The following is a 26,839-nucleotide window of genomic DNA, read 5'->3' as shown; positions in this document are numbered from 1 at the left end:
TCCCACTGAAACCCCAAAGTCTCACACTGAGACTTCCAAATCTCCCACTGAAACCCCAAAGTCTCTCACTGAGACTTCCAAATCGCCTACTGAAACCCCAAAGTCTCTCACTGAGACTTCCAAATCGCCTACTGAAACCCCAAAGTCTCTCACTGAGACTTCCAAATCTCCCTCTGAAACCCCAAAGTCTCTCACTGAGACTTCCAAATCTCCCACTGAAACCCCAAAGTCTCTCACTGAAACCTCCAAATCTCCCACTGAAATCTCCAAATCTCCCACTGAAATCTCCAAATCGCCCAATGCAACCCCAAAGTCTCACACTGAGACTTCCAAATCGCCTACTGAAACCCCAAAGTCTCTCACTGAGACTTCCAAATCGCCTACTGAAACCCCAAAGTCTCTCACTGACACCCCAAAATCTCTCAATGAGAAAATTGCGCCAGCTGTCCAGAAAAGAGGAGGTTCTGCTGATCAGGAGTCACCAGAATCCCCCTTTGAAGTACTTGGAGATTCAAGACAAGTGAATGAATTTGAAGAAACAGAAGAGTGGATGAAGGCTCATTTACCTCCTGTTCCAGACTTCGATGCTGTAGATTTAATTAAAGCCCCCCTGACTTTAGACAGGGTTGCATCAAAGCAAGAGAAGGAGACTGACATAGTTATACCAGACACTCCTGCTGTCTTTGCTGGTGTCCCTGATGCTTTCATGGATTCTCCTGCTGAAGCTCCAAAACTGAAGGATGAGTTAGTTGATGCACCGAAGCAAATTGTTGAGGAGGATTCTGATTTTGACCTTAGTTTCCTGCCAACAGCCTATATGTGGGATCAGCAGGAAAAATCAGGTGCTCAGGTGCCATCAAATCTTGATGCAGGGCTTCCAGCTTCACCTGCACCTCCTGCAGACTTTGACACCCCATCTCCTCCCGTCTCTCCTCAAATTGGCAAAGATGCTAAACAGAGTGTTTCCGATGACAAGAAGACCATGTGGGCCGGAGATCTGGAGCCCCCAGAGGCAAGTGAAGCTGACAGCTCAGGAGAGTCAGATGACACTGTCATTGAAGATGGGGTCACTGTTTCTGCTTCTGTTCCTTCTCCATGTTCTGATCCAATTGTTTCAAATGTCCCTACCTCTGCTTCCACACCTCCCAATCTTCCCACTGAAGAAAAGGAGACTCCTCCACCAAAGTCTGAGAGGAAGCTGATGCAGGTTCCAACAATAAATGTCATTGAGACAGACGAGCCAAATTACAGTGATGAGGAGATGGAAATGGAGCTTGAAGCAGAGGACGATGAGGATTTTGAGGCTGTAAAAGACCTAGCTAGAGAGGCTCCAAAAACCCCAGTACCAGAGCCAGAGGACAGTAAAACTGATTTACCCAAAACACGCCCCTTAGAGACTGAATTCATGGAAGGCTACTCTCCTCCATCTTCCCCTGTGGACTCTGATGCTGAATACTCTCCTAAACACAACATTCTCAAAAATCTTCCTGAAACAGTACATCAGAAATCTGCATCAAAACCTGAAGCTCTACCCGATCAAGCACAATCTGAAAAATCGCAGGCTAATTCCAATAAGGAAAATGATGGACACTCCCTTTTCACAGTCACAAATGAACAAGTGGACTTCCCAGACAATGATGATGAGTGGTCAGATGAAGCACTAGAAAGTTTGGTCAATCCTTGCAAGACTGATCTTGCGTTCACGGAAACGACTCCTTACACCCAATCCAAGGCAGATGAAAAGAGCAAGACAACTGAAAAAGAGGATTATCTAGAGACTGCTTCCCTTTCTAAAACCAAACCTTGCTTCATGCAGGATGATATTTATGACAGGCAATCATTTGAATATGATTATGATGCATCTTCTTTCTTGGATGACAACAAAGGGCTAAACAATGCTAAGGAGCGATTTCTTTCTGATCCTTCTCAAATCCATGTTGAACCACTGAATGCAAGCAGTCAAAGTTTGGATGATTTCAATTCAGTGAATGATGAAGAAGCCTCCTCCAAGTCAGTTGGTCAGACATCTCTAAGAGAATATCCCCAAAACCCATATGCCTCTTTCCAAAGTGAGACACGAAGCAGCATCAGTGAGCAAGATCTTAATAAGAAAATGAACACTGACATTGTTACAGATAACATGGCAAATGGCAACTCCTTCCCAGCACAGAATATTGGCTCAAAGATCCAGCAGGACATTAAAGCAGGTCACCAGGCATCTGAAACAACAAGCATCCCAGAAGGCACTGACCCTGACAGCTCAGCTTCTGAGCCAACAGATAGCTTTGTGGAGTTCATGCGAGAGTGCCTGAAATCAAGGCAGGATGAGGAACCAGACGACACACACCAAGCTCTTCCTTCCAAGAACAAGTTCTGCAAAACAGAGTTGTCTCCTTCCAGGAGCGCTCCTACCATGGTGATGGATCTTGAACAAGAACAGCTTACTATCAATGCTCTCAAAGAGCTGGGCAGCAGTCAGGAGGAGGAGGAGGAGGAGGAGGAGGTGTCTCTCCAGTCGAAGGTTCCTGACCAGGGCAAAACTAACCCCAATGCTACATCTATACAGAAGTCTTCCTTTTCCTCAGTTCCTAGTCCTCCATGTTCCCAAAGCAGCCGTGTATTTGACAGCACCTATTCCAAAGAGGTAGAAGCCATCGACGAATGGGTGGCTGAGGCCTATCATCTTGCTGAGCATGTCTTGACAGCAATACTAACCCACTTAACAGGTAACACCTCTTCCTTATGGGCAGTAGGCCTGCTGACCTCATGCAGTCCCCTCACTAGGATCCCTCTTCTCACTTGCATCTTGCAAGTGTGTTTTTACGTAATGTATTGTAGTAATAATAATGACATTAATAATAACTTTATTAATGCCGCAAGTGGAAATTAAATTGTATCACTCACTGTTATCAATGTTACACACACACACATTTACAAACAGGACCTACATGTAATTATTGGAGAGATGCGCACCAAGCAGTTGGGGGTTTGGTGCCTCCCTCAAGGGCACCTCGGCATTGCCCAGGAGATGAACTGGTACCTCTCCAGCCGCCAATCCACACTCCATACTCAATATTTGGTCCGTACAGGGACTCGAACAAGCAACCCTACAGTTCCCAGCACAGTCCCCCAAACAGGCCCTATGGCAAGAAAAAAACAAAACACCCATTTGTTGATTTTAGACGGGCCTCTTTCCAGCCATTTCCTTTTGGTCTTTAGAGTGTAGCCTGCCCATTGCTACGTAGTCGCCATTTCTTGTCTCCTGTCAGCAGGGAGTTTTACTAAGAGAGCATGAAGGCCCTAGTATGCTTCAAATGAATTAGGTTGGACACGTCTACGTTCAAAAGTGTGTGTACTAGTTTTTTAAAGGTCACACTTTCCTAGTGTCCCTTCAGCCTTATGCTTGGTTGTATGCACAAAAAGTAAAGGAAGTAATTGTGTGATGAATGAGTGCTTCAAATCCTGCCTATTTTCTTCTCTCAGCGTGTGTTAAGTGTTCTAGGCAGAGTTTAGGTTTTGGAAAAATTCCTAAAGAATTGCCAATATATTGGTGTCAATTGGTAAAAGTGCACTAGCAATTGATTCATTCTATCAATGAATCCTAGTGAGTTTGTCTACTTGCCCAATCCCATTCCTCATCCGCGTGTATGCCATTTTCCACATTATCACGCAAAATAAAATATACACTGGAGGTACTGGTTAGAAACTTCTAAAATAAGTAGCACAGTGTCTTCTCACCACAGTACTGTACCTCTATTTATTGTTAGTTATTTGCCAACAGATAATAAATGACAATAATACCTGTATTTCTGTAATTTCTGATACCGAAAAACAGTTACTGTTTTTTTTAATCCAAATCTAGAGTCTAGAGTTTGTTGGGGAATTCTGTTATTTTGTAGACTTTTGTAGTTGAACGTGAGAAAATCATCATCCCACATGCACTAACACAACCGATAGTAGTCACTAGTGAAATTTGGTACAGCATGATGGCACATGTGCGGACCAAATGCCAAAAAGGAGTCAGGTAATTGGAGCAGGTGTTCTTGTGTCGGAATGTCTTAATGCCTGATACAATAGGGAATACAGACACGGCTTCCTGGAAGAGACACACCTCTCATATTGCCCACACTCTGTTACATGTTTGGGGAGATAGTGTCAAGAATAGGGCTGCATACTTATTTGCAATTTTCTCTCAATGTGGACTAGTGCGGTGTAGCTAAACCACAGTGTACTGTGCTACATGGACACTTAGGCTGCATATGGTCTCGTGATCCTCTCCTGCCCTCTGTCCTTTACAGCTCTTCAGTGGTAGACAGAGTGGGTGGGGGTTTAAATATGGCGGCCAAGGGTTGGCTTGCAAGAACATTGAAAGTCATGGGGTACCGTCAGTCCCCAGTGTCGGGTTTCTGTCTTGATGCAATTTTCCACAGCACACTTGGTGATGACAGGATGACGAGGCATTGTACAAAATGACTAAGTTAGGCAAAATTAATTGCATACCTCTTTAATTATTTTGTTTTTATAATTTCTACTCAGGTTTCAGGCAAGATGTCATCTTGGTGTCAGGTCTTTCAGTCCTCACTTCTCCAATTGTCCTCTCTTCATCCAACTCCAGTCGTCGCTTTTCCTCTAAAAATTGTCCTGTATATGTGAGCTCATATAAACCAGCCTATTTTCATGCATCACTGCTTAATGGGATCGTTATTACTCAACATTAAAATTTGACCCGAGCAAGGACAAAGTACTGGTGCATATTTTTATGGAGTTAAAGCAGCCAGTTCTGCAGTACCCTCCCCTTCTCTGCAAACATGATCTACATGCACAGGGGCTGGTATGCAGACGGTAATCCTAACACATTCAATGATGCGTCTACATGTGTTGAATATTTTAACTTAGAGTTGGCACACCAGAGAACAGTGTGCTGGTGCCCTAGCAACCAGAAACTGAGGGAAAGAGTGCAGGAGAGGCATAAAAGTATAGCTTCATTTTGAAGCTATTTTGCTCTGCAAAGCTAGTTAGCAGTGCACGTAATGTAATTGTTTCCTCGTTGTGTTATTAATGAGTTTGTGTTGCAGAGGAAGCTCTGTTTAGTGTCGTGTTGTCTAGATGAGCCTGTGTTGTTGAATCCTCCCCCTCCTGCCATGAGCTTGAGCTATTTTAGTGCTTCTCTGCAGTGCTGCTCCACAACTCAGTTTATTAGGCGGGGTGAGTTTGTTTCATGTTCTATATGCTAGACTTTTCCTGCATTGCCATGCAAGTTTTTGGTCAAAGAACCCCCTTGTCAGAAAATCTACCACAGCCATGTGTCAGTGTGATCTACACAGGGGTAGCAAAAGATGATCCTCTAAACTTCTTTGCAGGCTAGTTCTAATACCAGACCTGTTGTCAGGGCTTCAAAGATTAGGTCAAATAAAGCATTGCATTAGTTGGGTCAGATGTGCGTTAATCCGCTCTGGGAAGATTTGTGAAGTGGAGGAAAGGCACATGTGAAAACTTGAATCACTAAACCTGTATTGGTATTTGACTCCCCACTAAGCAGCCTGACAAAGACCTGTGATGTCTTGTTTGTTAGGGATTTACCTTGTTTTTAGTCAGAGGGAATAACCTCAGTCAGGATATGTAAATGGGGTCACATGAGAAAAAGAGCAAGGTTTGTACAGGCTTAAAGTTATAATCCGTAAAAATGTGGATATGACCCGCGACTAATGGCACTTCTTGCCTCTTTGCTGTGTATTCCAATTTGTGTGTCTGTGGAGACATTCCCTCCCTCGATGCAAAAACGCCACCATGTTAGTGACTCTGCTGACAGAGTTTGGTCTGCTGGTGAAGCTCGTCACTAACGGTTATGCTGCTTTCACTTGTACTCGGTAATCGTGAACTTCCTACATCTGAGTCAGGCCTGTAGTAGGGACAGAAGTGTCATAGGAACGTGTGTGTGTGTGTATTTAAGCGGGGAACATAAAGGGGACTGACCAGAAGAAGAGAGGAATGTGTTTCTATAACGTTCACAAAAGAGCAAAAAAAAGTGTAGTTTTCTGATAAACCCACTGTACACTACCTGTCCAGCACCGAACAGCAGGCAAAAACTGCTGGCAACTAGCTACTAGAGCATTTAGCAGCTAGAGCCAGAGATGTTTTTGTGGTCTTGAGTGGTGCAGTGTGCTTAACTGCATGAGCAAAGTTTGTGCTTCTGATGGAGTTCTTTAAAAAAAATAACCAATAGAGTTAACCGTGCGTGCGTGTGCGTGTGCGTGTGCGTGTGCGTGTGCGTGTGTGTGTGTGTGGTGAAAGCAGGCCACTGCGCCTCAGCAGAGTAAAGTCAGGGCCAGAAACAGGGAGAAAGAGATAATGAACAAGGGCAGTCAAGCTCCGGCTGCCTCTCTGTGGGTACGGGCGGCAAAGCATGCTGGGAAGACAAACACACCCTTGCAGTGTAGGGTGAGGAAAATCCACTCACTGTTACTATCAAATGAAAACATTACATCTCTAGGAAAGTCAACTAAAGTAACCGTAACCACAGGACTAGTTAGACTATAGTAGTAGTAGTAGTAGTAGTATATCGGTTAACACTGTTGATTTCTTCCCATAGAGCCGACATGAAAATTAATTTGGTTTAGTACATTTCTGCTGTCACTCTCGTCTGTCCCAGCGCGTCACATACGGAGGCTTCAGGTCCGTCAGGTGCGTCACTGTGACTATAACTTGTAGCCTGACGTAAATAAAATCTGCGGGGTTCACAGGTTACGTGTTTGTGTTACGGTGCTGATGGCACTATCTTCTTACACTGCTTATATTGTTCCTGTCTTATCAGTCACTCTGTTGCTGTTTAGCCACCTGCATATTGAGGAGAAATTTTGGGGAGAAACCTGGCTGCACATGCACCACCAGATTAAAAAATTCAGTCACACACTCAAATTTTAATCGCAAAATGCTCCAATTTGGTCCTGCCCTGCCGAAGTAGTGGAGTAAATTATGGAGTGCTAGTCCCCCTTCAGGTTTAGCATATTCACGAAGAATATGTTTTTTGATACGGGCTGGTTTATTCTGCTAAATAAAGACGTTAAGAAAAACGATTTTGTTAAACGATTTGTTAAGACAAACTGGGAGATGTTGGACTGACTGTCGCTCGTTTAAATGTTTCAACAACAACTACTGTATATGTGACGAGCATCTTTGAACATGAGTGTGTTTATGAACCTGCATGTATTTGAGCTCTGTCTCCTGAACTTGAGACACAGTTGTCACACTGCATGCATATGCAACAAGAACAGTGTGATCACAGGCGTCCAACACGGTGGCCATAGGCGCCTTCTTTTTTTTATACAGATATACCAGTTTATTAATTACAACTGAATTTCAATACACTCAAATACAACAGCCCTGCAACTAATTATTCATGAAGGTTACAATGCAGGGATAGATAGATGGATAGATAGATAGATGGATAGATAGATAGATAGATATTAGTACAGCACTCCAAGTTTACTGGTTACTATGCAAGACAATGATGAGTTTTGTAACACTTTGTATGGCTCTTAATCAACTCTATAGTTGGTTGTTATATTGGATGAGATTGTATACTGTACATAGATGGAAAATAATTGAACATGAAACTAATGGTACAGTGTCAGAGATGTCTCATGTACAGTAAGGCTGCAACGAACCATGTTCAACTTGTAACTGCTTTAAAATCCGTAACATGAAAATATCTAAAGGATTTAGAATTCTCTTGCTTCCACACTTAAATTTAAGACAGAGCTGGGCTGTAAAATATGTCATTTAAACAACACGCGTCATTTGTATTAAACATGGGAGTGTGTGTCCTATGACAAATGAAAAGGTTAGTTGTTTTCTTGTGTGTTTGTAACGTGTGTTCCCATTAAACTAGCTAGAGCACTGAAGCCTGAACCATCCCTGAGGCGACAGCCCACGTGCTCTCTCCCCCACTTACAAAAGGCTGTTTTAAATGCACCCTCTTTTTTTCTTTTTTTTTTCCCCTACGCTGAGGGAAGGCGTGGCAGTGTGAGAGCGCCTGCCCATTCCAGCATTACATAAGCGCCTTGTATAGAGGCTATCACTTCTGCATGCACGACTCCTCGCAGGACATGCAAACAAGCCGGCATGGACAGCAAATGTGCCTTCATCACTTATTCTCAGCTGCAGGTGCCAAAGAAGATCGATGTTATATATTCATGGTTTCTTGGCCAGAGTTGCTGAGTAGCCGTTTTTCTCCAGGCCCTGCCTAAGCTCTAGGCCAATACCACTATTTTCCTATTAAACGACCAGTTGCAAATCAATTGCACCGGCATGTAAGGCTTCAAAATAACTGTAAACTCTCACCTAGTGCCTTTATTTACCAGAGAACTGCCTTAAACAGATTGGATTAGACTTTCTCCACTGAGCACCTTCCTATTATTTTAGTAATAGAATATCCACAAGGTCGACCTAAAATGTTGCTCTGTAAGGGGGCTCAAGCACGATTCACGGCTAAAGTCTAGTTCCTTTGACCAGTGTGAGTACAACTGTGCGACTTTCAAAAGATGCCTCCGAAGGTTTTGTGTTGGTCTGATGCAGAGGTGGAGTGTTTACTGCAGATTTAGTCAGATGAAAATATTCAAAAACAGTTGGACAAGAAACAAACTCTGAGGGTGATGACGCATAAGCAAGAAGCAATCATGCCGCGGGAAGAGGGGGGGGGGGGGGGACGATCACGCTAAAGCACTGCTCAGATAATCTGGGCCAAGTGTGAGTAGACACTAAATTTGGGCTGCAACTAGCGATTATTTTCATTGTCAATATCATCCGTCGATCATTTTCTCCATTAATCGATCAGTCATTTGCTTTATAAAATGGTAAAAATGTGGATCAGTGTTTCCAAAAGCCCAAGATGACGTCCTCAAATGTCTTGTTTTGTCCACAACTCAACGAGATTCTGTTTACTGTGACAGAGGAGAAAAGACACCAGGACCATTTTAAGAAGCTGGAATCAGACATTTTTGACTTTTTTCTTAAATACATGCCAATTAATTAAATAGACTTACTGTGGTGAAACAATACAAGGTCATTCCAGGTTTCTGGACTCCTTATGTGTAAACGACCAGTATCCGTCTAACCCCGTCCCTTTGACCACCTCTCTGCAGTTAAGGATCTGATCCACTGGCGAGACCCCAAGAAGTCGGGCGTGGTGTTCGGGCTGTCCATGCTGATGCTGCTGTCGCTGGCAGCCTTCAGCGTCATCAGCGTGGCCTCCTACCTGCTGCTGGCCCTGCTCTGCGTCACCATCACCTTCCGCATCTACAAGTCTGTGGTCCAGGCCGTGCAGAAGTCCAGCGACGGACACCCCTTCAAGTAAGACCACATGCTCTCGAACTTCTGTTGATTTGTTCCCATGGAGACGACATGAAAACTATTTTGGTTTAGTAAATGTCTGTCAGTCGGCTGGTGAGGCAGGTTATCCACCCGCTGTCACTCTGCTCAGGAGCTGCTGAAAGACAGCAGAGACCATCTGTGTCGCATCTCGTCTCATACGGAGGCTTCGGGGCCGCTAACCTGCCGACACTGTACCTGTAACTTATAGCCTGATGTTAAATATGCCGCGGGGGCCCTCGTGTTAAGGTGTTTGTGTTACAGTGCTGACGGCCCTATCTTCTGACAGTGCTTACATATTGTTCCTGTCTTATCTGTCACTCTGTTGCGTTTAGCCACCTACAAATTGATATCGCAAGACAACTTTTCACCTTGACGAGAAATATCGTAGCATTTTAATATGACAAGATCTCGGGGTGTGATATCTCGTCACAACCCTACTGGACAGTAATGGCTCATGTGGTAAATTTAGGTCCAATCCACACGAACAGATAAAAATATCTTCGTCCACATGAAACTGTAAAATCCAAACTCAGCTGGGCAAGTCTAGAGTGCTCCACAAGTCTCCATGGATACAACTTACTGTTCACCGTCGCACAGTGTGACGTCAAACAATGTCGACAGGAAATTGCATTTTTCCTTGGTTTTCCTGTTCACACATGACTGCTGAAACCAGACTTTTCCAAAAAGTTCACCTTGGACAGGAGCACCAACTGCAGTTATGTGTGGATGGAAGCACGAACCGTGCAGAGAAACACACAGTTTCAAAAATACCGGCGTTTGTGTGGGCCCTTAGTAGCACATCATCTCAACAGCTGAGTCGAGTCATACTCACGCTGCTGCCCGTAAATGCTGTTCCTGCTCTAAAACAAGGCCCTCCCCTCTGCAGTTGAGTTAAATACATTTGAGAATTCCATGGTGGGTCTTTTTCTCTTCAGTTTCAAAACGTCATGCTCACTTCTAAACATTATGGACCAGAAAGTGAGTTTTGAAAGTAAGACATGTCTAGACTTGCCCAAGTAATCATTGAGCCATTAGTCTTGATCAACACCCCAATGAACAGCACTCTTAACCGTGGGGTGAGGCTCTTCTTTCTTAAGCTCTTAAGAAAAGAAAAAAAAAGAAAGCCTCTTCTTAGTTTCCTCATCATGTCTTTCACCACAGACTGGTTCTGTATGTTTTCCTGCAGCCAGGACACTTAGCCTAATTTTGTGCTCTCCGCCTCCTCCTCCCTCTCTGCAGAGCACTGATAGATAAGGATGTCAGCATCCCCCCTGAGACCTTCCGCAAGCACGTGGACGCCAGTCTGACCTACATCAACCGAGCCCTGAAGCAGATGAGCCGCCTCTTTCTGGTCGAGGACCTCGTGGACTCCCTGAAGGTGAGCCGCTCTGACCTTCAGTCATTGTCCACTGTCATCCGGGGTTTTGACCATTTAGTCAGCTTATAATGGGAATCTATTCCCACTCTGTCCCACAAAGACGCCTCTCCAGGGTGCAGTCTATTCATAGCTCTGATCGGTCCTGTAGTAACTCAGCACTAGGGGGAAATCAGTCAAATTACAGTCAGAATGTGATCTAAAACCCCAGTAGTTATCCTATTATTGGATGATCATTAGTCAGAGAATATCACTCAAACAGATGGCTTAGAACACAACAACTACAGATCGAAACTTCTAATCAGGTCACACCATTTCTCCAGGGGTCTTCAAACACATCTGTCTCACTGTGGTCCACAATTGGGCCTCGGCCATGATCAAGTAAAGACTTGATAACAAAGCGAGGGTTAATGGAGTTTGTTACACCAGCAGTTTGCATTTGTTCCAGGCTATTATCTCACTTTCTAAAATAAAATGTATGAATATATATAAATCAAATTACTAACACAACACAGCCGACCTGTAGATGATATGAAACTAATCAAGCTGGCTGTAGAATGGTGTCAGGTTACCATGGTTACTGTTCACCATTGTGACAGACAAAGCCACCAAATTTTCAGCCATTGAAGCACAGACTTGTGTTTCCTTCTGTAGTTCCTGGTTAATGATCCATCTCTACTGTTCCTGTCTGTAGAGTTACAGGTTCACAGTTATTCATTTAATGATCCATCTCTACTGTTCCTGTCTGTAGAGTTACAGGTTCACTTATTCATTTAATGATCCATCTCTACTGTTCCTGTCTGTAGAGTTACAGGTTCACAGTTATTCATTTAATGATCCATCTCTACTGTTCCTGTCTGTAGAGTTACAGGTTCACAGTTATTCATTTAATGATCCATCTCTACTGTTCCTGTCTGTAGAGTTACAGGTTCACTTATTCATTTAATGATCCATCTCTACTGTTCCTGTCTGTAGAGTTACAGGTTCACTTATTCATTTAATGATCCATCTCTACTGTTCCTGTCTGTAGAGTTACAGGTTCACAGTTATTCATTTAATGATCCATCTCTACTGTTCCTGTCTGTAGAGTTACAGGTTCACTTATTCATTTAATGATCCATCTCTACTGTTCCTGTCTGTAGAGTTACAGGTTCACACTTATTCATTTCACTCTTTCAGCATTTAGCTTGAATAGAATGTTCTGTGTTGAACATGTCACAGTTTGGAGTTCATTGAGCTACAATACGTATGTAAGTCTGGAAATTTGAGTCTGGAAATCTGGAATTTAGAACTAGAAAATGTGTAGGAACCCTGTATCTTCTCCTTTTTATATGAAGTATGTGCTCATGGAGGCACACAAGATTCTGAACCCGCCAACACACATTCCCAGAATTTCAACTGTTCCTTCAGTCAGACGGTTCAAAATGCCAAACTGCAGCCTGAACCGATACAAAAAAATTCATTCATTCCATCCTCCATCAAGCTGTGGAAGCTGTCACCAAACTATGTACACAAACAAGAAAGGTAAATGTATCAGTGGCCCCTCCCTGAGAGGTGCAACAAACGAACAGGAGAAACCAGCAGCTGACAGTCAGGCTCAGTCAGTCCACACCCACACGGACCCAAGAGCTCGGATCAGGCAGCATGAGACACCTGCATGGGTGGATCATGGGGGCTTAAAGCTGCTTTTGTTTCACTTATGTAAACTCTTGCCGTTGTTAGGGATAGGAATGGAGAACCGGTTCCAGTTGAGAACTGTTTTCAAATTGTCCGATCCATCTGAATCATTATCAATCCAGCTTAAATTCTAGAAGTCTCATGTATTTGAGCAGCACGTTTCCCAGGGTAAATATCCTTGATAATGTCATTAACATTGGCACCACACACATGCACTCTTCAGAATCAGAGATGATAAACCCGTCGTGTTCATAATCAGAGATCATAAACCCGTCGTGTTGATGCTGAACACCTGTGTAAAGGCTCATTTCTGCTCCCATTTTGTGCGTAAATAGAGACATACGTTATCAACGTTCTAATCCTCTCTGCCCTCATGCTTTCATGCCTCCTTTATGTTGGAGTGAGCAAAACCTCCTCTGGAGGGCGTCGCTCAGATTAAAAAGTTTAGTTTAAAAAAACGTTTTTTACATCAACAAATGACGACAGAGGAGACAACGATCCTGCGTCTGTTGTCAAAATGGCAGGCAGCGTTGGTCTGTGAGACACTAAATATGTCCCGGAGTGTGAACGGAGAATTCCAGACGTTGGTTTGACGGATCAGAGAAATTGATGACAAACGTGATTTTCAGTTTTTCAGGATGTCCGTCTGGGCTTTTAATGACTCGCTCGCTCCTGATATTCACAGTGCTGTTTGTGTCCAGTGCCAACACTGCACTGGGGCAGTGTTTGATCCATATCTGTACGCATCCGTTAGCTTTCAGGATACAGACAAAAATACGAACCAAATGTACCAGAGTATGGACAGAGGCTCCATCCGTATGTGTCTCTAATGTAGAGACACATACGCATACGGACAGAAGGCTCTGTCTCTAATATGGAGCATAAATGAGCCTTAAGCCCACTTTTTTCCCCACACATAAAATTGATCAGGAATCAAAAAGGGAGTCAATTAAGCATTGCACCGATAAGCAGAATCAATAATGACATCGTTGGCAATAAAACCTCATCAATTCCCATTCTAAGCAGTTGTAGTGCTACACAAGGTTTTACCCCAGGACTGAACTCCGCAACACTGTTATTGTGTGGAAGGGGAAAACAGTGTCACTTATGTTGGACTTGGGCAACAGCATCTGGCCTATCAGATTATAGTAAGCAGCCATCAGAGCAGAGCCACTGTCAGTGTCACCGTCAGCCAAGCAGCAATAATACTCAGTCCACATATCGTACTGTGAGCCGTATCTGAGCCTGACAGAGGAGTTAGATCAGCGACACAAAGCCCCAGACGCCTCCACTGCTCCCTCACCACTCTGATCAGCCTGGAAAGCCCTCAACACCCCTATCATAGGCAGTCATCATACCTAAACTACCTAATTTTTAAAATAGTTTAAAAAATGAGTAGAAATGGTATTCTTAATTTCCAGGGAATAACTTCAAACCAATGTTTCAAATTAAAAGCCTTCAAGGGAGTCAAGAGCATAAACCCTCCCATTTTGTGATGGGCTTTTATTTTTAAACATATGCAGGAAGTGCTGAGTCAGTCTGCAACTTAACAGGGTTTGCTAAAAAAAAAAGGCAAAGTAAGTGGAAATGATAAGTGAGTTAACAGCAGAAAGAAGTGTTCACAGCAGTGGTGAGTGTGACCCTGTGGTAGTAACGCTGTGGACCTGTGTGAAGGTGCCCGCGTGGTAGAAATGCTTCACCTTCTTTGTCGTTGTCTCCCCAGCTGGCCGTGGTCATGTGGCTGTTCACCTACGTAGGAGCCGTCTTCAATGGAATCACCATTCTCATCCTGGGTAAGCACCGTGGGAACCAACACTCAGGCCTCATTCACATTCATCAGATTTCAGAAAACAATGATGTTTCTGTTTTGACACATTCTGAAATGCTCACATTCAAAGTATTTAACATTTCTGTGTGTATAAATGTTATACATACGTATGGCCTAGTTTGTTATTTCTGGGCTTGTTTCCCAGCTTTGTTGCAGTGTTTCACTTCAGCCGATCCAAGCAACTTTTGACAAACTGGGACGGACCAAATATAGGTCGAAGAGCTTCAATGTATTCATGGAGAGTTATGGAGTTTTACTTTGGGACCAAGGTGGAAACTGTTACGGTGCATTGTTCAGACTTGCATAAGGACCCAAGGCCTTCCAAGAGTCTACAGATTGAGATTAAGGCTGCTGATATTTTCGAACAAGGCAAACATAACACCATATCGTGCTAGGGCAGAAAAAACATGTATTAGTAGCAGTCCGAAGTCTTTGTGAGACCAGAATGACCCTCGGGTGTTTTGATGAGGCCAACGAGCGACGTGCAGTGGGTTGACGAGATGGCTCAGAGAAGTAACTCCACTGTGCTCAAACAGTTTGACTCCACCTAAAGACTTCACCCTTTCTCCTTTTCATTTTTTCAGTTTAAGGCCTCATAAGATATTTTTCAGTTACAGCTAATACTGTGCTAGCAAAGACAATAGCTTGAGAGAGAAGTAGAAAGATGTGAAGCATTTTATAAGACTGCATCTACAGAGGATGATTGGGAAAAAAAAAAAGATTTCCCCATTAGTTAAAAAAGGATCAGTCAAAGCAACTGGCCCCAAAGATAATAACATAACATATCAGCCAAAAGAAAACAAGTTTTATAACAATCTCTTTAAATCTTACAGCAGGGCTGCCCAGTCCTGCTCCTGGAGGGCCACTGTCCTGCAGGTTTTAGGTTTCTCCCTGCTCCAACACACCTGATCAGGATTGGGCAGCCCTGTCTTACAGCCATTACTCACAAGAAGAACTAGATGGCTGCCTCCAAAGTATTATGCTTTAATACTGAGAATAATATTTAGTGTCACTGATCACATCTTCAACCACAAACCACAATTAATCAAATCAAATTTAAAAAAAAGAAATAACTGGAATTCCAATGTAGTCACCAAAAATCAATAATTAAATAAATGAGAAATTGTGTAAATGCAGAAAATGGAAACGTATCTAAATAAGACATGTATTTTCTGATTAGTAACCAACATTTACATCTTAATTTTTTATTTTTTTTTAATTTCTGAACAATGCACATTAATGAACATATACAATAGTACACGTAAATGTGCCAGATTGTAGACCGGGGGATAATTTCCATCTGAAGTCCATAAGGCAGGTGGATGTTACAAGAAAAGGAAGAAGAAAAAAATGACAAAGGATATACAAACTTAAATTTTGCTATATAGAGCAGAGACAAAAAGAAAAACAGAAAAAGCCATTAGTAAATGTTAAAACAAAGACACAATTAATTTAAAGACTCTACTGGGCTAGTATGGTAGCATACAGTTAGAGGTGGTTCTACGTTTGGTTAGCTTTAAGCCACACCTTTACTTGGCTCTTAAAGGAGCCAGAGTGGCACATTCCCTAATAGTTGGGGGTAGTGTGTTTCATAATGCACCACCTTTAATCGATAGTGCATAATGGCTGAAGGTTTTTCTGAAAGGAACCTTACAACAGCTCTGGTGATCCCAGTCTGTCTGTATTTAATCAACTCTTGAAGTGGCGGTGGAGACAGGCCATGTAGTACTTTATAAATGAAGCAGAAATGATTAAAACTCACTAAGTCCTATTTCTCTAAGATGTTGCAATGATGGTAAGAGAAAGGTCTTTTTTGAGTTCCTTTTTGAACAGAAGCTCAGCAGGTTTCAGTGGAACCCGACACGGAGCAGCTGCTGATGCAGTAGCTCAGATGTGAGAGTATCATTGAGTGCAGAAACACCATAGCAGCTGCATCTGATAGACATCCTCTGATTTGCTTAAAGTTATAAAGATTCCATTTCATATTTTTGGATATCATTTTAACATGACTTTTTGAAAGAGTCTGGAGTCTATTTTTATCGGTATTTAAATTCATTAACAACTTCCTACTCTTCTGTGCCCAAGAACACGCCAGATTGAGAAACCGTAACGGTAGAAGGTTGCTTCGACAAATATATTGAGCCATGTGTGTAAGAGCTGTTGAGAGTACACGTGATTCCTCCTCAGGATTTTTTGCTTCAGTAAAAATGACAGTGTCATCAGCGTAAAGCTGGACATCAACATCTAAACAATAACTGGGTAAATCATTATTAAATCTAATGAAAAATAAAAAGGGCCCCAAAATGGACCCTTGGGGGAACCCTACTGGATAACCCATATAGGCAAATTCAGTGACTCCTCTAGTGATTGTAAAATCTGTATTGTTGTGTTAGTAACCTGTCTACTCTCTGTGTTCTCCAGCTGACATCCTCCTCTTCGCTGTGCCTCCTGTCTACGAGAAGAACAAGGTGAGAGTGCGCCCCTCTGTCCCCAGTCCCCATGACCATATCAGAAGACAAACTGTCAGTGTCAGACCTGCCGGCAGCAGTGATGACTCCATTTTTAGCCAACGTTCCCATCAGCAGTGAGCTCACTGGATGACTCCAGACACTGCAGGCTTTCTGCGTCCCTCTTGTTGTTGCAGTGTCCAGCTGCTGAGAATATGAAGTCATTCCACTGCTGGGTCAAATAAAAGGGGCCGTCAGCATCATGTCCACGCACATCATATGAAATGGGAAGTTTGTGTTGAGGGGATTTTACTCATCGACTCCATGAACTGGAGTTTTGTTTGGGTCATTTGCTGGTCAAAGTAGTCGAGGCGTACACTAATGTCCTCATGGCCGGGCTGTAGCACTTGAGTCTGTTCTTGGTCTCTTGTCAAGTCCACTTTTTTGCAGACTTGCACATGTCTTGGTCTTGAGCCTTGAACTATTGAGAACTTTTCAATTTGTCTCTGGCAGCTGATTCAGGATCAGTTGCACAGAACATGAGTCAGAAAATAAATCAATCTGGTTTACACCGTGGAGATCAAAATTGTAGAACAATGTATTAATTCTTGATTTATTCTGAACTATTATATTTGATAGAATATCCACTGTGTCTATACCACCTGTCCTAGCATGAACCACCAGAACCTCACCATCAGAGAAGCAGATATTTGATCCTGATCTCACCAAAGTCTTCACTCTTCTCCCTATGAAACAGAGTTGATAAGCAGCACTCTTGGTGGAGTCCAACACTCACCCATAGTGTTTATCGCTGACAGGGAACGGGTTTTTAAATCGGCTCTGTTCAGAATTCTTTAAACCTTGGTAGTACTGTACCTACCACTGTAATCAATATGAGGGCGTGTACAATGCACAACGGCAGTAAATGTATTGTGTGCAGTGAGCCCGATGTGTTGTGGGTTAGGGCCCGTCCACACGCAGCCGGCGTTTTGTGTCGGTTTCACTGGTTTCCTGTGGACGTACATATTTCTTGAGCCGGGTGTGTGTGAACTTTTTAAGAACGATGGAGGTTTTCGATCGTGTTGACGTACCCTTACTGGGGCGCATAGATGACCTGAATGTGCCATTATGTGGAGTGCTCCTTATTTAGTTCCTTGTGAAAGTTGTTGTTTTGAGTGTTGGTGATTTCCTCTCTCATCACATTGTGCTGTTTACTTGCGTGATGCGTGCAGAGGGAAAACTATTTCTCTACTTTAACCTCGACAAGAGCAGCGCAGATAGCTTGACTTCTTCTGTTCTTACTTTTCAAAATAAAAGCTCCAGACACACACTACGTAGTTAACTGTTTAAAATTAAATTCATTCAAAGCATTTCACTAAAAGGAAACACAATAAAATATCCTAGAGTAGTTCAGTGTTAGCTGTTCCTGGTCAGAAATCACAGGAGGAGACCCTTTTATTTTGTCTCCTGGCCGGAGTCGCCGGAGCTGACATCCATTACTTCACTCTGCAGCAGAAACAACACACAGGACTCCTCCACGGGTCCTTATTTGTTCTCAAACTGAAAACTTTAGCTGCTGTACATTCACTGAATATCTTCACACATATCTGATGAACTGTATTTCTCCTCTGCTCTGATCGCTCTCATCCACTCAGAGCACGTCTCCTTTCACATGTTCATGTCATTTATTGGTCACGCCCCCGGAGAAGAGGGCTGCGTTGCTCTGTCTTTTGATTGGCACGCCCACTGACGCTGAACCGGTTCACACTGGGAAAAAAAACCCATCTATTTTCAGGTTCTGAACCCAGTTATCTTTGATCGAAATGCTCCGGCCGGTTCAAACTGTGGTGCTTGAACCAGAGTGGAGGGCGTTCCATAACTCGTGTTTGGTTCCACCCTGATCGAGTGGCTCGTAGCTGTAGCCCGTAGGTTTTGCTAGTTCAAAGTGATCCTTTGCTGATTTGAAGTAATAAGAGTTCTTTTCCCAGACTGATGCTTACCTTCCCTCATCGTTTCTCCTTCTAGACCCAGATTGATCAGTACATTGACCTGATACGCACTCAAGTCAACACCACAATGGCCAAGTAAGTGAATCTGAGAATCAGTAGAGTGTGTTCTGGATGAGATCAGTGTACACTTCTCTGATGTTCAAACACCCATTTTGCTTTTCTCCCACAGGTTGCAAGAGAAACTTCCCGGAGCTGTGAAGCGCAGCAAAACTGAATGATCAACCCACCGATTAGAAACCTTCAAGTCACCATCATCCTCATCTCCATCAGCATCTTAGACCCTCGTACCTCCTCCTCCCCTTTCTCCAGATAACCCCCGTCCCCCCCAGTCTAACTCCTCCTCCCTACTCCATCAACCATCATCACCCTACTACACTGAACCTTGCTAGGTAGAAAAATCTCTGAGCTACTCGATATTCAATGTAAAACTACTGCGCAGCTTAACTTGCAAGCATTAAAAAAAACTGTGCCTGTGCAGACAGGAAGCGCGTCGCTAGCGAGTAAGTGATGTAGCGCCGCGGCGGACCCTGACTGTCAGTGGGCGCGCCACAGGGAAATGGAGGCAGGGTCGAGTGAACTAGACTGAATCTATGACCTGGTTTCGTCGTGTACAGCGAGCAGGGGTGGATGATGGCTGTCTATGTCACGGGAAAAAAAAGCAAATGTCTGTACTTTAAACCACACATTTCCCTTAAGGTATATGGATCATTTAAGCTGGAAAAGATGAGAAAGTTAAGAAAATGTTTAAAAAAAAACCGAATAAACCAACCTTTTGGGTGTAATTGTGGCTAGTCTTATCCTGCTCTTGCTCTGCAGCTGTTATGTGGATAGATATGAGTTCATTTTGGAGGCTGGTAACGCTGTTAGCTGTTAGCGACCGGCCTGTCGTTGAGTTAGTTTCCATTCACCTTCCAGGCACTTCTGTATGTAAGTTTCTGCAATGCACTGAACCTTTGTTTTTTTAAAGCCATGAGCAGGCTGAAATAAAAGGATTGGAACACTGAGCCAGCTGTGATAATTTGGTCTAGTTCACCCTCTGGATCAGATGCATTTTTGGAACAGTTTTCTGTATGTACATACACGTTAAGACAACCCCAGGCTCTCTCTCTCTCTGCTGTATGGAACACATTAGCCTCGCTTTTTATATCAAAGGAAGGTTCCCTCACTTACAGCAGTCCTAACTCCTTTTGTCGCACCTGTTCAAGCCAGTTTTCAGGTCTCACTTTCACTTGTACATTTTTATTATTCTCATCACTGCTTATTACTATTATTGATATTAATTATAGGATGGCTGCGTTGACTCCCTAGTAGCTTGACCACAGCATTGTAAGAGTTATGTTAAGTGTCATTGAGCTTCATAAGTTTAAACTGGAGGTCTGTGAGGACTCCTGAGAAATAATTCCTGATTGTTTGATCATTTAAGAGATTCTCTCTGATGTGTTATCGCACCCCAAATCTCTAAATGGCTTCCCAGCTCGCTGTTGGTGTTTTTAGAGGATATGTTCCGCCACCAAAATACATAGAGACTCAGGTTTGTAGCTCCCTGCAGAGCAGTGAACATTGAGAGATACAGTTGACGGCTCTGGATGAAAAGTCTCTATGTGAAATAAACTACACACACATTAAATTAGTTAAAATGAAATACTTGGCAAACTTTGTTATTCCACTATGATGTGTGAACATGAAAATGGAGAATTAAATTGAGCTAGCTTTTTAAATGTGTCAATTCCTTAAAGGTTGAATATGTCCAATCTTTTTTAAAAGCTATATTTAAATATATTTAATCCACCACAGGGCGTTTTGAGGGGTACAGAATGAAAGTATTGCTTTTCCTTAAAAAAAAGAAAAATTAGTCTGAATTAAAAAAATTTTTTGAATTTGACTGGTTTGACTGACTTTCTAGGTGGAATACCAGGAATGAGGCGGGTCTACCCCCCTAATTTCTGTGTGAGATGCTCAAGCAGCGGTTTGTGGCCCTGTGGGAGAGCAACACTGCAGCGGGGTCACAAACACTTTTACAGCGCACCGAATCTTTAAGGTGGCCTGTGTGTTTCATGTTACTTGTACATAAGTTGACATTGTGAATCATACGGGCCACTTCAAACTATTCTGTATTTCTCACTCTGAGGAAGAGCGGCGCTCCGTTGCATGGACTTCTGTATCACTGATCAGCTGATCACCGGCGATCTAAACCCATTCAGAGTGATGCGTCACCTCCAGAGTCTCCTGAATCGAGTGCCCTGAAACTTTCCGAGCGGCCACATTTTACCCTAATGGGAACACGCCTTCTGTCACCTTCTGTTTACGTTGTAGCAGCCAATAGCGTTGCTGGTTGCCAGGGTTGTCTGTTGTTAGGCTACAGAAACAAGAATCGTGTTGAGTTGAGAGCTAGTTAATGGATTCCACAGCACTCAAAGAAAGACTTCCAGTTAAAGTCTGGCTAACATTAAATACTGTTGTAAATTCATTGATTAGTCTAAATAAAGCGCTACCCTGTATGATACATCACTGACATGGAGCAGGCTGATCACCGACACACTCAACGTAACAAACCTGGCAACCCGACTGCTGGAATTATTTTTTGTTGTTGCGACTACGATCTTGAGACACTAAATGGCAGAGTTCTGCTCATTCTCCATGTTCAACCTTTAATGTTTAGTCGTTCGGCACAGTTTAAAGCCTATAACTGTTGTTTTGGCACATTTTTGACTCCGTACAAACCTCAACAGTGACCTGAGAGGATGTTTACAGATAAGGGCTTTGTGTAGCAATGTTGAATAAAGAGTGTAGCTGGGGATATGGAAGAGGTTTTGGTTTAGAGTGCTTATTATTCTAGAGCTCTGTTTGACACTTTGTTCCTTTTCTTTGACTGCCATGAAGCGCATGTCATAGTGCAAGCTGGAAGCCGATTCTCACCCTTTATATAGGCTGTATCATATTCTTGACCCTGACTTTTGTTTCATATGATTATTACTCGTGACTGTTTCAATGGTGTTTTTGAACTCAGTAAAAACCATAGTCCTATGTCAGCACTACTGCTCCGTCTCCGTATTGTTTTAAGGGATGAATCTACAGAAGGAAATGACACGTGTGTTAGTGTTGCTGTCGTTTCATCGCACCCCACATTAGGTTTGCACGGAGTAAATATCCCCTGAATAGCCAACAGCCTCTTAATGCAGTAACTACTCCAACTACGTCTGCCTGTGTACTGAATGTTTGCCCTGGTGGAGCGCTCCGCCCCGTGCATGCCCTCCACTGTGTCGTCTCACTGGGATCTCCTCGCCAATGGACCGGTCGACCCCTCGTGCATGCCACCTCATTCAGACTCTGGGTGTTAAAGCCGGGATATGCAACTTTTCTGTTTAAGATGCTAGCGGTTAGCCGCCCCGCGCCCTCCGTTGGGCAGGTTCCGGCCCTGGTGCTTGGCACTCATGTTGATGAGCTGTCAGTTAGCCTGAGGCTGAGGTAAGCAGCATCTGGAAAGGTGCTAAAGAAGCAGACGGAGAGTGAGGGAGGGGGGAACCAGGCGTCTATGCTGAGACTGATTCTTATGCATCCTGTTTATTGATCTGAATGTGGAGAAGTTGCAAATTGTAGCTTTAAGTTGTAATTTTCATAAAAGCGTCACTCCGTGTGAGCTACAGGAGCACATTAGTATCGTTTGGTTTGCATTTATTCAGATTAAATCACAAAAACACACACGTCTGCCTGTCCAGAATTCAGACAACGGATCAAATAATTATTCGTCTCTACCGTACACACTTTTTTTTACAAAATAAAGTCCTGTTCTGGTCAACAGAAGTGGAGGGACTTGGCCTCTGTCATGGTGGAGGGGGAAACTTCAGAGACGCCGAATTTAATCTGAAATGATTTTGGTTGAACTGACTGTGACGTTCCCGTCAGTCTGACCCCCAAAAGTGTGGCACTATGAGAGCGAATGAGCTTTCCATATGCACAGCACCTGTAACTTCCTATTGGCTTATTTCTTTAGAGTGTAATATATTTAACGTGAAAAAAAAACCCATTCCCTCGAGCATGTTGCTTCTCTCCTTTTCCTGCGTGTCCTTGTTTTCATCGGGTATGGGAGTGTGTGGCAGGAGTGTGTTTGACCTTTGTTTCTGTCTCTGGAGAGTCTTGTTTTGCTTCGGACTCTTTACTGGTTTCTAGACGTTGTTCACTAACATCAGCTCTGTTTTGTATTAGCTATGACTTTGGTTCTGATTTTTGAAGCTTTGGGAAAGATGTTGCAGGAAAAAAAGAAGAAAACTGTAAAAAACAAACAATAAAAAGTATGTGGTCTCTGTACTGATGTCAAAGTGAAATTAATAAAAACACGTCAAAGGACTGTGGCTCGGTGGATCTCTTCTCTTCTCTGGGTAAAGGGCATCGAGGGCCTTGAGAAAAACAAGCCATATATTTACCCAGCATTCCTGCGGTGTGGGAGGACGGGGGATTAAAAAATGCGTCCAGATGAAATATCTAAAATAAGAAGATTTGACTCCAGGCTGCTGTCTATTATGGAGTTTGGGTGGAGAAAGGATTATAGTTTCTAATTTAAGACCAGGCGGGCAAACTAAAACCATTAATGTTAACAGGCACATGCACACTGACAGCCCATTTAAAGCCTATGTGGTGTTCCAGCCTGGACTCACAGACAGTCCAGGAGTCCTGCAGCCTGACTGAAGTGCTAGCCTCGATGTTGCAGAAGAACATGAATCATTTCCAGGACAGCAGGGTGGTGCCGTGGATAACCGCTGCAGTAGACTTCAGTGTTTTTAAACTGTCAAATAGAAAAGCAAACAATGGACGGAAATTCACCAATGGCCAAGTGCCTTAAACCTGCATTCTTTCTAAGTTCCAACAGGGGGCGACTCACTGGCTCCAAACAGAAGTCTGTTTGTATAGAAGTCAATGAGAAAATGAGCCTGAACTTCTCACTTGATTTATTACCTCAGTAAACATTTTCCTATTGATCCACTTGAATGGACTTTACTATGAGAGGAGCTGGTACAGGGGCCAGTAGGTAAGTCTTTAAAACACTCTTTTAATAAACTGGGTTCACTAACTACGTTGTTGGTGCTTTGTTTTCTGTGTAGGGACTCTTCTCATGCTGCTACAGAGGTTTGCTGTAAATTTCAGCAGCATTAGTGGTTAAAAAAGACGTTTGAATGCCTTCACCGTACTGCCCTGAGCTAATCACTGTTAGCCGCATTCGGCTGTTAGTGACTCTACAGGATCTCTCCGTAAATAGTTCATACACTTAAACTGTCTTGATGGCTTATTTGATGTATGTAAGTGTCGAGAAACACACATACACACATACACACATACACACATACATATCCACAATAGCCATGAACTTATTTTGGGGTATTGTCAGTGGTAAAGTATGTTTTCACTTCATTGAATTGTCTTGATTGCATAAAAATGTCCATTTCAAAATTCCAAATTCCTGACTTCATATGCGTAGTCCACAAACCCATGGTTATTATTTGTTATGGTTTAAACCAGGCTTAAAATGTACTGTTGTCAAGGAAACAATCTTTTCAACAGTGTAGTTTATTGACAGAAGGTTAGGTGTCAAATAAATCTCAGGATAATTTTAGCTGGAATCCCATGGATAGGCCAAACAGTGCCCTTCAGTATAAGAGCTGATGTAGACCTCACTGGAGACTGGATCAGGATTACTTTCTTTAAACTGGTTTAACTAATCCAGGTTTATTTTAACCAGCCACCAATAGATCCTGTCAATCCAAATCCAGCTACTCTGGTATGTCAAACATTAAAGGTTTAAATTGGTCGTCTTGAATAACAATAAATGCTTATTGATATCAAGGGAACGGGTCGAGAGCTGGAACCATGGTCCCGAGCCGTTTGATTGGCTGTGTTCTGATCATGTGGGTGTACTATTCATCACACCAGCAGGTGCACTCTAGTTCATTTAAAGATGAGGGACCATATTCTATAAAACACTGCCAATATGCCTCTTATTCATTCATTCATCTTCAGCCTCTCGTCCCTGTCGGGGTCACGGGGGGCTGGAGCTGATCCCAGCTGACATCGGGTGTGAGGCGGGGTCCACCCTGGACAGGACGCCAGTCTATCACAGGACACATAGAGACGAACAGAGACAGACAACCATTCACACCTACGGGTGATTAAGAGTCATCAATGAACCGAACACCTGCATGTCTTTGGATTGTGGGAGGAAACCGGAGAACCCGGAGAAAACCCACGCAGACACGGGGACAACATGCAAACTCCACACAGAAGGGCCCCAGCCGGGATGCGAACCTGGAAACTTCTCGCTGTGAGGCGACAGTGCTAACCACTACAAAGGACATTAATATAGTTTTTACAACAATTTATCAAGTCTGCAGTAGTAATGCTAATAAACAATATAATTAATTGTTAAAAGTTGTTAATACGTGTGTTGTGCTCAGACTCTGTCCACTGGAGAGCAGGCCAAAAGAAGGATAAACACAACCTGGCAACCCAAAGGCTGCAAAATCATCCTATGGTCTTTTTCTGCACTTACATTCATCAAATGAGCCATCGAGGCAGTTTTTTTCATGTAACAACTATTAACGGAGAAATCCTGGAGAGTCGCTAACAGCCGGACGTGGCTAACAGGGATTAGCTCGGGGCAGCACGGTGAAGGCATTTAGAGGTCTTTTTTAACCACTAATACTGCTGAAAATAACAGCAAACCTCTGTAGCAGCATGAGAAGAGTCCCTACACAGAAATCAAAACACTAACAACGTAGTTAGAGAACCCAGAGTTTATTAAAGAGTGTTTTAAAAACGTACCTACTGGCCCCTGTACCAGCTCCTCTCATAGTAGAGTCCATTCAAGTGGATTAGCAAAGTCAATCCCAAAGGAAGGAGCCCATTGGTGCTTTGTTTTCTGTGTAGGGACTCTTCTCATGCTACTGCAGAGGTTTGCTGTTATTTTCAGCAGGATTAGTGGTTAAAAAAGACCTTTGAATGCCTTCACCGTACTGCCCCGAGCTAATCACTGTTAGCCACGTCCGGCTGTTAGAAACTCTCCAGGATTTCTCCGTTAATAGTTCATACACAAAAAAACTGTCTCGATGGCTGACTTGATGAATGTAATGCCGAAAGAGACCCTGGGATGATTTTGCACCGGAATGACACTTTAGGACTTGTTAGAAAGTGGCTCCCACTTTTGCATTTCATTTTAATGTTGAAATCAAAACATCCTAATTACCTACAGGGTTTTCTGCTTACATTAATTCGATAATTAGAATATTTAAGTTAAACACATTTCTGTTTCTTAAAGCGTCCCAATGAACTTTGATCACATTTGATCGTTTTTTATTTATCTGGTGTACACGTTTTATCTGCTGACGCTCACAATGACAGGAGTGTGTATGGGGAAAAGGTTTGGGGTTCACTAGATGGCCAGATGTATAAGGACACCAGGACATTCAGATTAGGGTTGTTTTTTTTAATGTAGCATTACATTTCTCTTCATTGCATCTTAAAAACACAAACAAACAATAAATGTTGACAGCAGGCAGCGTCACGGTGTTGAGTATTTATTCAAAGATGGTGGAGGAGAGAATGCACATCACACACGTGAGCCATGTACAAATGAAAGGTGAGCGGACGAGAGGAGAGTGGAGAAAAACGACAGTATAAACACACACACACACACACACACACACACAAACAAGTCATCACATGTTCTGTCATTCATCACTGTGACTTCATTTAAATAATTAAGTGCTATAGCAGAACTCTGGTAGAGTGATGTGGGGGCCAAAGTGGACCAGTGGGAGAGTTTTACTTCATTATTACATTTAGTATCAAAAACTGAGCAAATTCTGTCGACGGACAGCAGAGTAACAGGGGCACTGTACAATGTGTGCATGTTTTAGTTTACATGGAATCAGATGCTTTCTCCAACCTTTGTCTTTATCACAGCCTCTTTTTGTACTATTAGGACTTTATTCTGCAAATATTCTCTTTTCCCTCAAAATATTAAGAGTTTATTTTTACAACATTATGACATTTGTTTCACAATGTCATCTTTATTCTTACTTTGTCCAACTTTGTTCTTCCATTTTTCCATAATATTCTGACTTTATTCCCCAAATATAACAATTTT

The 26,839-nt window shown here is 42.9% G+C and overlaps 1 protein-coding gene across 3 annotated transcripts in view; it reads left to right on the top strand.

The window, feature by feature from the left end:
* rtn3 (reticulon 3) overlaps positions 1-22,474 on the top strand; it is a 36,608-nt gene extending 14,134 nt beyond the window's left edge. For 2 of the 3 annotated variants that reach the window (XM_083937602.1, XM_083937601.1), the window contains 6 exons: positions 9,141-9,348; positions 10,609-10,747; positions 14,145-14,214; positions 16,671-16,717; positions 18,722-18,780; positions 18,875-22,474. In XM_083937602.1, the coding sequence (XP_083793728.1) occupies positions 9,141-9,348; positions 10,609-10,747; positions 14,145-14,214; positions 16,671-16,717; positions 18,722-18,780; positions 18,875-18,923 (572 nt within the window). In that variant the 3' untranslated portion in view covers positions 18,924-22,474. Of the gene's footprint in view, positions 1-430; positions 2,727-9,140; positions 9,349-10,608; positions 10,748-14,144; positions 14,215-16,670; positions 16,718-18,721; positions 18,781-18,874 lie in introns of all 3 variants that reach the window. The other variant, XM_083937600.1, reaches the window with a different exon arrangement.
* The last annotated feature ends 4,365 nt before the right edge of the window (positions 22,475-26,839 follow it).

Source organism: Echiichthys vipera (genome assembly GCF_963691815.1).
Source record: "Echiichthys vipera genome assembly, chromosome: 22".
Classification (NCBI taxonomy): domain Eukaryota; kingdom Metazoa; phylum Chordata; class Actinopteri; order Perciformes; family Trachinidae; genus Echiichthys; species Echiichthys vipera.
This window is presented reverse-complemented; position numbering and strand designations above follow the sequence as displayed.